The 14,973-nt window shown below is 34.6% G+C and overlaps 1 protein-coding gene across 2 annotated transcripts in view; it reads left to right on the top strand.

Moving 5' to 3' along the window:
* Nucleotides 1-14,973, top strand: part of LOC134795071 (PAS domain-containing protein cky-1-like) — a 126,665-nt gene that overhangs the window by 62,184 nt on the left and 49,508 nt on the right. For both annotated transcript variants that reach the window (XM_063766917.1, XM_063766911.1), the window contains exon 5: nucleotides 2,355-2,444. In XM_063766917.1, coding sequence (XP_063622987.1) covers nucleotides 2,355-2,444 — 90 coding nt within the window. The remainder of the gene's footprint in view (nucleotides 1-2,354; nucleotides 2,445-14,973) is intronic.

The raw sequence follows: 14,973 nt of genomic DNA, 5'->3' as shown, positions 1-14,973 counted from the left end.
CTTGTTTCTTGAGTGTATTAATTATGATGCAGACTAATCTATAATTAGCACATACACTTTATCTTTATACAATACTCAAATTCCCACGCTTCATAATTCTGTAGCTCATTCAAATAAGTTTCTCCTTCCATCGCTTTCTTTCCAAAGGTGCTCATAATTTGTCAAAAAGGGACCAAAGCATGTGGAACAAACTTCAATAGTTCGTAAGAATACATTAAGAGGGAGTGGTAGCATACCCTCTTATTAACTTTAATTCGGTTGGTTTTAATCATAAGTTGGGAGCAATTTTTCATACTAGCCGCTGTGTGTTACCGTTTTATTTGAAAAGATATAAAATAATATATTTTTAGAGGTCACTTTTTAGTGTTATGTTTAGACAACTGAATTTAGAAACTTATGTTAAAACCAGTTCTCCTTTAAAAGTCTTTATGTATAATAAAAATCAATATATGTTTGGTTGTCCATAAGACTAACAATATGCTGATAGAGCTTCAGCTCAAGTTACCCCACTATAAAGTCGAAATCCATTTTTTTCTACGTTAGTGTAATACCTAAATTACTTATCAAGATATTTTTCATAAGCAAAGGGGTTCTAGTTGTTCTTTCACCTACATATTTCACATATTGTTTTTATCTTTTACCGTTGTTGCAATATTTTAAAGGAAGACCACTTGACCTCGTACAGTCTGTTACCGGCAAGTGGGCTTTTTTTTAAATAGGGTAAAGTAGTTCTTTAACTTAACCATGACCTTAATTTAATTAATAAACTATAATTCAGAATTTATTAACATACTAACAAAATTTTTATTGCCAGCAATGTACAGCACAGTAAATTGACAAGTAAGTGCTAATGACAGCTCTTCATACTATGTTTATGACGACGTTTATTTCAAGAGTTAGCGATACCAACAGCACTTAAGATAACTACACCAAATTAAAGGCACTAGTCTCATTGATAGACACCAACTAAATTAAACTTAAATACAAACCCCACATAATAAAATAATACGTTAACCCCATCTAATACGAGTACTTGATGTTAATTTGGTACCTGTCTGAAGTGCTCGAGAATCCTTTCCTTATCTTGCTCTGGCACGGTCCCGTGCATGGCCCTTTCAGGCTGACCAGGGGCGATTGGCCTATTTTCACGAACTCGCTGAAAAGCCACTGTTATCAATCGAGCATTGTGTGGATGTCGTCAATTTGGAAAGTGTTTCCGATAAAGCTTTAAGCCTTGAGCTGCAGTTCCACGTGTATTAACAACTCTCGAGCATAGTAACCCATTTTAAAGAAAATCTAATACCACTTTTGCAATTTTTTTGGTTTGTTTTGACAACCCGACGTGTTGACAACTTTTGAAATTGACATGTCAAAGTTTACACAAAAACTCTTTAATTAATGTATTAAAACCTCCATACATAAACGCAATGATAAGGACGACAATAATTTTGTGATAGTTGTTTTGAGTTTTTTACCCCCGTACCAAGACACGCCTTGTACCACGTGCGTTAACGATATGAGTAACGACAATTACGCAGTACACCCACTACATTGCGTGTGAGGATTTCGGAAATTTAATTGAACAGTTAATTTACATAATTATGATTATGAATACACGCAAACAACTGCTAATGGATCATATTATTATCAGTTTTAATAAACGCCCGCATGCCGGTAACACACTGTATAACGTGTTATTATGTCCTTGTCATAAATATTACAGTCACTCGTAGTTTCCATCAAATAATTTATAAACAGCACATTTAAAATATATTTAAGTCCTTCCGAAGTTTAACGCCTAAACTCTATTGCTCGCTCATAAAGTATTGTGAACACAGCGCTAATTTCCCTTTAGGAAATGATAACAGAACCGAATACTTTATGTGACAAATACTCGATTGTGGTGTGCTGCGATTGGCTATTCGATTGTGTGCTTATTTAATTTATTCGCGCCATAACTTTGCGGTCGCGGCTAGGTATAATGGAATGAGAGCGTTGGAGAAATGAAGAGAGTATTTTATTTGGCTAATAAGTTTAAATATACGTTAGATACTAAATAAGTTACGAGTTTAGATATACTATTGGAATTTGAAATTAATTTGTTTTCTCGTTTTGTGCCATTATTTATATTGATTAAGACTGACATTCATCATACATAAATACATAATTCACTTACTTATCAGTGTTTAGTTATTTAGTAAGAGCACGAGTTAGCGTTAACTTATATACGAGTATTTTATTCATTTGTCTATCCATAAGTAAATTTTCCAGTATTATCAATTTGATATGAGTCATACTGTCATATATTACAATAAATCCTAATATATATTTCTAACACCATAAACTTTTTTTAGGCTCTCAACGGTTTCCTGATGATGATGACGCAAAACGGGAAGTTACTCTACATATCCGACAACGCAGCAGAGTATCTTGGACATTCGATGGTGAGTACATTATTGTTGATGGCATTAAGTACAGTTTTCGTTAAATAATTTAGTACTTTAAATATAAAGGAGTCCATGGGAAAAATTCAAATTCTTTATTTATATCTACCGCTTTTACCTACAAGCAGGAACTTATAGATCTTTCCTCGACATTCTGTTCAAAATTAATACTGAAGGTACATATATATTTTATTCTGGGACATTTCTACACAAAGCGAGCTAAATCCCTCAGTAGGCATACCTAATATTGTAGGTACTGGACGACCGTATATCTACAAAAAAAAACATTCAATATCTTATATAGGATTAATTTAAGATCCTCACATATTCATCACAAATAAATGTCCTTACTGGGAGTCCGACCCATTAATACCAGCTTCGTAGTAGGCCTCTGTCTCACTATCTAGTAAAATAACATTAATATAATAATAATAATAAGACTACGCGACCGTCAAAGCTAAACTCTTCATTTATTAAATCAATAGAAATATGAAACTAAAATGTCAAATTATACAGGGTGGAAAGGCACGACGATCCTTCCCGGAAGTATTAGGTCGTTTAAGTGATACAGAGACTATTGGTAATGGTAAGAATCGTTAATTGAGTAAAAAATAAAAATTGCAAAAATACTACTTTTTAACTGTGGTGATAACCCTATAGCATGTGCACATGACGGCTAGATTAAGGATCTCCGTCGGGAAAGCTCGGGACTTTACACTTTTTTCCGATCGTTGACAGTATCGCAATGATGTATGAATGACGCATAAATGTCAAATAAATCAAATGCATGCAAAAATATTACAAACAATTTTATTACTTTCTTAGATAATTACTTTTTTCCAATATTTAATACTATCTTCTTTCACATACGGTGTTCAAATGTACCTCCGTATATTACAACGCCGCCGCAGCCCGTACCCGAGTATGTCGATGCACATGCGATATAGTGTATGCTCTTCGTCATTTATCCTCCGCAGAAAGCACCAATTAGCCTTTGTCTCATTTCGTCCGCAGTTTCACATTCCGTTTGGTTTGGTACACCATATCTTTTACACAGCCCCACAAATTTAAATAGCCACGAGCATCTAACATTTTTATTTGAAGAATATGACATTCAATAAGTATAGTTCAATGAAAATTTAATTTCAAACATCAGACGTCTTGTCTATTTCCTACCACGCAAGAAGGTTTGTTAGTTTGGTATTGAAGAAGTATTTATTCTTGATTTATTCTTAGTATTTAATTTTTGCAAGTTCATTTGGTGCAACTAACACAACCTACTTGTTATTTTTAATTATTTTAGATAGTTTCCAATTATTCGAAAATAATTTTGTGAAACGTGTTAAGAAACTAAAACCTTTTTATCAGTCAAGGAAACCAGAGATATTTATAAGACGATTGCGTACTTTTGAGTGGTTGTCAATGTCACCATTTGAACTGTCGTTGTAAACAATGTTGTGGTTAGTATTATTAATATTAAGGAATAACATAACTATTTCATTCAAGTATTGAACAAGTGGAACCACTAAGAAAGCGAAAATCCTGCAATGATTCTTACCGTGCTGTAAGCAGACCTAAAAATGGTTAGATGGCAACAAATTAGCATAATTTCCTGTCGAATACTGATTGTTTACAAGTAAGTTCATTGACCCTGTCACCTGTTAGGGTTAGAACAAAGTAGTTTTTTGCGTGGATGTTTAAAAGGTCATAATTTAGAAACGGTTGCCCATATTAACATAGTTTCTATGGAGAAAATATAGAGCTTAGGCTAAACTATCTCCCATTTCCGGAAAGGATCGTCGTGCCTTTCCACCCTGTATAACTTAATTTTTAGGGTTCCGTAGCCAAATGTCAAAAAACGGAACCCTTATGGGTTCGTCATGTCTGTCTGTCTGTCTGTCTGTCTGTCCGTCCGTATGTCACAGCCACTTTTTTCCGAAACTATAAGAACTATACTGTTGAAACTTGGTAAGTAGATGTATTCTGTAAACCGCATTAAGAATTTCACACAAAAATAGAAAAAAAAAACAATAAATTTGGGGGGTTCCCCATACTTAGAACTGAAACTCAAAAATGTTTTTTTCATCAAACCCATACGTGTGGGATGTCTATGGATAGGTCTTCAAAAATGATATTGAGGTTTCTAATATCATTTTTTTCTAAACTGAATAGTTTGCGCGAGAGACACTTCCAAAGTGGTAAAATGTGCCCCCCCCCCCCCCCCCTGTAACTTCTAAAATAAGAGAATGATAAAACTAAAAAAAATATATGATGTACATTACCATGCAAACTTCCACCGAAAATTGGTTTGAACGAGTTCTCGTAAGTAGTTGTTTTTAATACGTCATAAATCGTAAACCGCAATTTTATTATGTTACTTGCTGCTACGGAACCCTTCATGGGCGAGTCCGACTCGCACTTGGCCGCTTTTTTTAACTTAACCCCTTACCGCATATAATGCCATATATGACGGATGTGATATTCAACTCGATTGACAGCTATTAAAGTTCAAATATAAACAAATATTTTTTTATTACATGCAGTAAGGGATTAAAATACTGCATTGTATAATTTAATTTTATAATTGAATAAAACTTTATTCAGGTTCCTATAATAAATAATGAATATAGGATAAAACGGCTGATGAGTAAGGCACAAAGGTTTGCCTGTATAAAAAACCGACCCAAAACTCGTCCGCGATCCTTTTATCGCACTCAATCAAAATCAATATCAGTTAAGATTTTTCCGACGCCCCGGTGGGTCTTGCTACAAATCGTAGCGCTGACCCCAAATTACTTCCTTACTTTCGCAAATACGTATCTAGTTTAGTCGCAAAGTCACAAAAACAACCGTATTATCAGGACGATAAGGTTCAAAATTTAAAAGAACGAGACAGTTCCTCGTTAGCCTGCGCCCGCGCCGCCGAATTAATCACAGCGGTTTATTGTTCGGCGCATGTGAGCCACAGGTTGATCTAACTAACTAGTTATTCAATTATTTCTAACAAACCAGTTTAATTGAATTTTGTAAATTAGCTATTTATGAGCAAATCACGCTGGTTTATTTGCAGTTGTGAGAGATTTATTTGTTTAAACCATAGAAGGAAGCGGGTAAATAGATTTATCCTTTACCGGTTGACTAATTTACACGATCTTTATTAATATGTGTACGGACTTAAACATGAATGCATGGTAGGTATCTAATGTATACATTGATGTGCAGTTTACATTACATTACATTGTTGTCTTTGGAGATATACCTAGTGTTTAAACGTTAGTAATTACTTGGAATTGACTCTACTGCTTATCTGTATCAACAAGTTAAATATTCATTTTAATTCACCAGGCAGGTTTCCCAAAAATCAAATGTTAAAATAAGTATACAGCATATAGATACGATTTAGCGGTAGGCCCGTGTGAGCCGGCGCTACCTCTGATGTACATAATGACAGCAGTCAATATAGGTATTCAAATTGTGATTAATAACCTAGTGTTGGTTACCTTTGCGTGTTCTATTCACGTTACATAAGACAAATTCAGTAAATAGTTGATACATATTTATCATACTCGTATCATTGGATTAGGTACATGTTAGGTCTTGACGTAACGGACCCGTTTATTGTAAAGTACCGTAGACCGGGGTGACTATGGAAAATTTGGGGTTACTTTGATAGATTTAAAACGGCCATAGAAATACCATTATTCATTATTTACTGAAAATGTTCCTGTAACTAGTTAGATTACTATAATATTCATATTCACCTACCGTAAAAAATCTCGCATAAATATATATTATGGCTTAAAAACTAGAATTTTAAAGTCGCCCCTGCATTTGAAAGTCACCCCGGTCAATGGTAGTTAAGTTCAAAAAATACTGGAGTAGGTATATTTACCACATTGGCCTGCAACGCAAATTTGCCCTATATCAGAAATAAGCGCATTTGGATCACCTATTTATCCTTAATATTCTTAGCGGAGAGATATAATATAAATATTATTTTCAAAGCTTTAGCGCTGCTTATAGAGCTCAGCAAGGGTTACTTGTAAAGCTAATTTTCTTTTTAACTTTAATTATGAGATGCCTAAAAACACCGGGTGGAAATCCAGAAGTACTAATGATAGATAAAAATAAATAGAATTAGCAGATACTGGCTGAAACAATAATAGGTAGGGATGGTAGGGTTAGGAATTAGAAGGAAAGAGAGGATACAATCTGTATGTAGAAAGAGAATACCTATAACATCAATCATCAGATTATTCCTAATGTGTTACAAAATAAAGCCCGAAGGTACAACATGTTAGCAACAACGTAATTACTAACTTTTATTATTTACACAATCATTACGGTGCGGCTATATCATTTCTAACAATTATAGTGTAAGATAGATAATGTTTATCCGAAGTCCATCTCGGCCGATCGCCATAACTCAAGCTCCGGCAGGATTCCCACGATACCATTCTTATGAGCTCCATAATGTAATGATCGATACCAACTATTATTATCTACTAAAACGCCACATTCGACTTTAATTATATACCAATAAAGATCAAACTCTAACGGTATGACCCCAACCTCCGAGCAATATTTTAATGTTATTTTACAATTAAGATTAATGATAAGATTTTAGAATCATTAAGTACTTAATTCAAATATCTAGTTAAAAACAATGCAAGCTTGTTAATACATCGTTTATAAGCGCAAATCACCGAGTGGGAGTGTCCCGGTAATTGCCCGGAATGCCTGTAAATTATTTTATTAAAATATGCCTTTAAAAACTCAGAGCTACATACCTTATGGTTATTTCTTAATTAGAAAATACATATCCGTCTATATTATTCAAAACTATTACTCTATTAGATATCTAGATTGAAAATGTATCAAAAAGCGATTAAGATACTTTCTCTCTTTAAACCTAATCAGCTGGCTGTAGGCATTAAATGTTAACGATCGCTTTAGCGCTTGATAAGGATTTAACTTAGCATAAAGTTAACACCCATAAAGCAGCGAAGTGCTAAAACGTATGAACCACACACGTAGCAGCCGACTAGCCAGACAATAGGAACGCACAATTCAATATGCAAACCGAACAATGTAATGATAATGCCATAGACTATAGACAATGCTCTTTCGTCGCGCTAACCACTGTACCGATTTATTGATACTCAGCTATTAATACCTTTGTAATAAAACCAGCCAACCTAATAAGAGCTCTTAAATTGCAACAATTGGCCTATTTTTATTGGTTGAAAGACGGCAGGGTAGGTCTTTTTAATCTGGTGCGGGCGAACGGTTCCGCGCCTATGCCTTGGGCAATATGGTATTTATCATTGCTATTGTGTGACTTTGCCCTTTCGCTGAAGGAACTGAAATGACTTTTCACATAGAGATGTGCGATTGTTCATAATGTCAATTGTTATCGTGTCGACGCTGCGGCGATAAATGCGCTGCAATCTGTTACGGTGTCCTGGAAGTGTGATATCACATCAATAAATAAGTAAGTAAGTATAACAATGTGTGACTAATTACGATCGCCAAGGCATGTGCGTATTGTGCGTATGCGTAACAACTCAATATGATATGTCACATTAAAAATAAAATACTTATAATAATAACTACTACAGGGCTTTAGAAGGAGAAAGACACACACCATTTATTAAGCATATACTAGTTTAACTTGAATTTAATAATGTGCAAAACATCAAAAAACCGCACAGCCGCCAATGTGCATAACCCTATGAAAGAATTCCATTATGTCTCCATACAATTTCGTAGCTTGCTGTTCATAGCGCATACGTTAGTGATGTATTGAATGGACTATATTCGAAATGCAACTTTTATGGGAACTAAGTTATGTAAATGTAATGTGTTTGAACTATGAACTCTCATGGGACTCGAACAAATTAAATTTATTTTAAGCCGGTTACTCACTTATTATTCATTAAGACATAAAATTTCTAATACATAATCTATTATTTATATCTTTATATTCCAGTCCATAGTGAACTCCACTCCCTCCTCAGATAAAAAAATCCTTTCCCGGGACTCTCCATACCAAATTTTATACATATCGGTTCAGCAGTTTAAGCGTGAAAAGGTAACAGACAGACAAATAGACAGAGTTAATTTCGCATTTATAAAATCAAGTATTGACTTTATATTGCAAATTGCAGGAAAGTACATAGACAAACAGTCAAAAGGCATTATCCACCTATACTAATACTTTAGGTTAACTACCACTATACTCAATTACAACATGACTTCTGTTTGTTTAACACAATGCTATGTTGTAAATCCACAACGGTTAATATCATGGTACCTTGTTACCAATCAACATATCTATATCTACAAGTTTACCAGGCAAGTTTCCCCAAATTCAAGTTTTAAAATAAGTATACATCCAAAATACAGATACGATTGGGCGGTAGGCCCGTATGAGCCGGCACTACCTCTGGTGTACATAATGACAGCAGTCAATATATCTATATTCAAATTGCAATTAATAAACCTAGTGTTGGCAACGTTACCTTTGCGTGTTCTATTCACGACATTCACGTTACACTAGACAAATTCAGTAAATAGTTTTACCTGATACATATCCACCTATACTAATACTTTACCTACCACTATACTCAATTACAACATGACTTCTGTTTCTGTTTAACACAATGCTATGTTGTAAATCCACAACGATTAATATCATGGTACCTTGTTACCAATCAACATTAAACAAACACTAATTTATAACGCATTTATAATCAGCGTTTTCATATGTCCATCATTAATCTACATATTGAGTATTAAAAGAATAAGGTTATTTATTACTATGGCGTTCATTGGTGCTTAAGACTTTGTCTCCCAACGGGTGTAGTATCCGGAGGCTTGTATTCTGACCGTACATTTGTTGGGTGTAATTGAAGCGTATGATGTGGATTACAAATATTCTGACAGATGATTTATTGGGTGTGAGAAGAGGAACTTGACTACGACAGTATAACTACTAGGTTCTGAATCATAATTCAGGTATCGCAATGGCTTTCTATTTTCCAAATATCGTATAACTAAACACCTCCTAATCTCGGTTTTGACCTTGTTTCAATCCCATGTTAATACAAAAAATAAGATAACAATTAAATACAGTTAATCTTATTGTAATACAAAATTGGACCAAATAAAGGCTTACATAATCCCTCAGGATTGAAAATTATAACGGACTATAACTCAGGAATGGAATGATGACGGATGAGTATTTTCTAATGAATGATTTAAATATAATTCAACATTGGTGAATTTGATACTAACATTGTTTTGTATACCTACTAATAATAATAATATGTATGATGAATAGAGTGCTCAAACTAAGAGAGAGAATATTTTAGAATAAATGAAACAGGTTAGACTATGAAACATACTGTCTTATCTACTTTAACTATTTAATTATGTTTCTATTGAATGATAATGAAATAACGGCATAGATCACAATAATAGAATACGCATTACCTGAAGATCAAATCCAAAAATCTCACAATCAGACATAACTGGACCGATCATTTGCCGTATCAGCGGTCAATCTAAATGCTAAATAACGGGAACCATGCTGGAATCAATCGAAAACAACGAAACCCGAAGAACTACGGTGAAAGCAGAAAATAATTTCAATGATACCAAAGATATAGAGATAAATTCAATGGACCACCGCGGCGGTATTAACGCTGTAAACAAACAGATGCTGTGAGTAATGAGTGCCGGCCACACTAGCGGATTCTCTTTTTATTCCATAAGTAGGTAATTATTTTTTATCAAAATGAAACTTAATTGTAATATTTTTATAGTTTTTAAAGCATAATATCGAGTTTTTGGTAATGAATCTAACTAGTTAAGCGAACAGATCAAATACCGAATTAAAGAATAATGCTCTGGTATGACTACAATGTGGGTTTCGTATGGGACACCTCATAAGTTTCTAGCATCTACTTATAGACTACACCAATCACACCACAGATGGACGTAGGTACACTAGCCACCAACGCAGTATAAAAACTCAAAAGTATCTACTTTTGATTAGTTTAAAATAATTTAAAGGGATTTTATATTCCTGTATATTACGACATTGTACTTTATACGACACTCTTGTCATCACGGTATGTTTATCCCATTACGTTATTATGTTATGACCGAAGTGGATCCAATGATTTTTTCGTGACGGTACACTAAAAGTGTACGATTATAATATTATAGTTCTCGTAAATTCTGATAAAAACGATACAAAACTTTGTTTGCGGATCACTTATTTTTCTTCAATGCACTCAGATGCTACTCTCTAAGAGGTGTATGAAAGCGGGTGGTATAAAGCTTTTCCTCTTAGGCCGTAATTAAGTAACTACATCAAGCCTTTCATATATCACAGTGCTCAAGCGAATCTCTAGTGTGCATAAATTGCATTGTTCACATGTAGGCCCATCACTGCCCGGGGCGGAGCCGCCCACAAGAAATTAGTTTATTTGTACACAATTAAATTATTTTCACTTATTGCATTATGCTGTAAGGAGGTTAGAGCCAGTGCTGGTGGTCTAGGGCTTTCAAGGAAGAATGCAAAAGGTTTCGTGGTGTGTGTGTGTTATTATATTAACGTCAGCTTGAATTTCCGTACTATGCAATTCAAAATGTGTTTATATAAAATCACATAACATAGCCCTTGTTATATGTAACAATTCAAATAAAACATTTAGTTCCCATCTGCTATCAGCACAATACACCGTAGTTGAACTCACCAACAACTATTCAACTATGTAATATGAGACCGCGATAATACACAAAATTCAAATGTCTAATAATCAACTACCGTGAAATAATTAGGTATATATTCTCTAACCGCCCACAAATGAAAACTTGCTAAGAAAAATACGAATCTGATTTGTCAAAATAAACATTCTAAATACAATGGAATGGAAAGCCATTTTATATGTCTCTGGGCGGTTAGAAGATAATTAAAGCAAATAAATTAAGTCGCAAAATGGGACGGATTAAAAAATTTAAATACCGGATAATGCTCACGTACATCTTCGAATCATGAGAGTGGTGTTTATTACTACCACATAGGAATGCAATACAATAGAGCGGGGATGTAAAACAAAAAGTAAACAACCCCCGTGTGCCGTCAATGCGCCCCCCACACAGCGGTGCGCACGCGCGCAATTATGTCTTAACGCAGGGCGCGCGACAGGTGGGCGGGGCGTGACGCGTGACCCCGAGCAGGGTTGCCACGCGTGCTGTAGTCATTTCTAATTCAATGTCAATATGGAGTATAAAAAATTATTTTAGTCTAATATACATTCCAGCATTAGCTCACATACGTCTGATAACTACAAGTGGTAGTTTCCAAGGCTGAACAAATTCTACGCAACCCTTCCGTTGTCTATTAAAACATCATGACCGACTTATTGGACGAAAACGATCTTGGTGTGCGAGTGAAGGTTTTGTATATGACGTAAAGGTTATTACTAAGGTCTATAGTAATTATTATATGTAGTAGATATAGGTAATCAAAAATCGACGGAAACTACATAAGAATAAATTTTGTTTGTTTATTCTTGGTATGTACCTTGGTGTACTTTCGTTTGGGCCAAATACCTTTCGCCAAATTTCACTTCCCAACAAACTTATCGCAATAGTTTCATTTCCCAAAGGAACCTTTAGCAAAGTTACACTTCGCATATAATTTATTTGGTCAAATTATCATTTGGCATGATTTTACTTTGTCAAATGTTATTAGGACAAAAACTTATTTAGCAAACGTTTTTTATTGGCTAATATTATATTCCAAAAAGATGTTTGGTCAAATTGTCACTCGCTAATTTGGCAAATAGGCATCTCTATTTAAATCCGCACCCGGTTCGGACCCTGACCCGGTTCGGACCCGGACCCGACGGACCTAGACTCGGACCCGGAGCTGGCCCTGGACTGGACCTGGATCCGGGCTCTTATCTGGACCTGGACCTTCACTTGGACCTGGACCCGGACCTTGACCCGGAAAACCTCACTATGATACCTAAACCATAAAAAGTACTGTATAAAGTATAATGATGTCAAACTTAATAGCCCGTTCAAACCGTGTACGGGACACCGCACTGCACGCGCCGTTAAGTGGGTTAGGTTAGGTTTGAACTGCGATCCTCACAGAACTGAACAAAAATAGGTTAGGTTAGGTTAGAACTGCGAGCCTTACAGAAACGAGATGCTACTAGACGAAGACAAGACAAACTCATATGAGGATAAAATAAATGACACCATAAAATCTATTGACATGTGGTTAAATAAAAATAATTTAAAAGCCAATGTCTCAAAAACCTGTTACATTCAATTCCATAACTACAAAACACAAAAAGTAGACCTTAAGATATTATGTCAATGTGAAGAAATACAACGAGTAGATGAAACGAAATTTCTAGGAATTACATTAGACCAACACTGTTCTTGGAAAGCGCACATAAAAGTTGTATGTGCTAAACTCGGAAAATTTGTTTTTGCTCTTAAACAAGTGAGGTTGGTCGCAGGAGAAAAGACAGCACTGCTCGCATATCACGGCTATGTAACATCAGTCTTAAAATATGGTATTCTTATATGGGGCAATTCAACAGATTTTATTAAAGCTTTTCTTATACAGAAAAAATGTGTAAGAGCAGTATGTGGCTACGGACCCAGGGACTCCTGTAAACCATTATTCCAAAAACTAGGACTGCTTACACTAACTGGCCTATACATTTTTGAATTAGCATGTTATGTACGGAAAGAGCTCTCATCATATACAACACTAAATCGCAATCAACGACTTAGGCAAAAAGATGAGAGTAAATTGTTAATGCCATCATGCTCAACTGCTTTATTTAAAAATAACTGTTACGGCATGAGCATCACTGTATATAATAAGTTACCAGAAGAATTGCGTAAACTGCAAGACACATTATTTATGACAAAATTAAAGAAATGGCTGATAAATAAATGTTTTTATACAATAAAATAATTTTTGGACGAATGATGTAAGTAGGTATTATAATTTGATTAATGAATTTGGACATTTAAATATTTATAATGTGTAATTTATGTAAAATGGTGATAAAATGTATATTCAATTTAATTTATAGTTGTAATGGAAAATGGATGTAATGTAAATAATTGATTGTTAATGTACATAATGTAAATAGTTTAATTTTAAGATCAATATTTGCATGCTGCCCTTGGCTAAACATGTGATACTGCCTACTTATACCAATTATGTCAACTTATGTACCATGTTTAAGCAAATAAATCATTATCTTATCTTATCTTATCTTATCTAGAAAAGTGGGTGGTTTTACCTCCTTTTCTATATAGTGCACCAACTATGTACAATAATCTTTCACCGGCCCCCATAGAAGTCGGTTTTTTTTTCTTAGACATTATAATGTTTATGTTTCAACAAATCACATCCGTTTGCGGAAAACAACCAAAATGTTAAAAAAACCAAGGTCGGGATTAAGTATTTCAAATGAAAGCAAAAATAAAAATACTGCAAGCCCTCTATTGGTACCTATGTTAATTGTAATGCCATGCAATATTTTGGGACATGTAAGTTATGCTTAACGATACATTTGACTAAATAATACTTGGTAAAATGAAACTTGTCCAAGTAATTATTTGCTAAACAATAACTTGCCAAAAAAGACTATTGCTAACAAAAAAAATGCGATAAGTTGTTTTACCAAACGTTTTTTTGGGAAATGATAATTTGGGAAAAATAGTTTGGGATGTGATACTTTGGGAAACGTTTTCGGCCCATTCGTTAGTAAACCATGTACCTTATTATTCTTACTTAGGCATCCCTACCATGCTACACAATGCTTGCAATCTAGAGGAAATTTTCTTTCACTCGCTATGATTTAATTAAAGTTATTTAAGCTGTCTCGGGCTAATTGAAAGTTTACTCGGAAAGGTAAGAAATTGTTCTATAATTTATATTTGACCCTGACGTAGGAGCACAGGGGTCACTTTGGAAATTATTATTTCCTCGGATATTAACTTATGATACCATACTTGATACGGGTGTACACTTTTAAAGGTAACACAGACATGCGTAGCTTTAGTTGTTATTCCTAAAGGTAAAACTATTATGGACGCGAAATTTAAAGCTACTATAATGAAGCTGATTTTTATGTTATGGTATTGCCAATAATACAGTACCATTATATTACTAGATTGGTTAATATTTCCGTAATTGCACATAAAGACACATATCAAGATGTCTTCATGTCAAAACATTCATCTCGTTATGGCCTGAAAAAAAATGCCTTTGATATCAACTTGCAGTTTTGAAGTCCGGTCAATATATCTGTCGTAGTCAGGTCTTGTAGGTTTTAGGCACCATGTACCGCTAATGAAATCCAGTGTCGTACTGTACATTTCCGTCAAAACCAAGGTAGGCTACGCGTAGACCGTCTAGCTAGACCCCAGGCAACGGTACAAAGGTGCCGGGCGCGCGATTAAAATAATACCTTGC

This window comes from Cydia splendana, chromosome 1 (assembly GCF_910591565.1).
Source record: "Cydia splendana chromosome 1, ilCydSple1.2, whole genome shotgun sequence".
Lineage (NCBI taxonomy): Eukaryota > Metazoa > Arthropoda > Insecta > Lepidoptera > Tortricidae > Cydia > Cydia splendana.
This window is presented reverse-complemented; position numbering and strand designations above follow the sequence as displayed.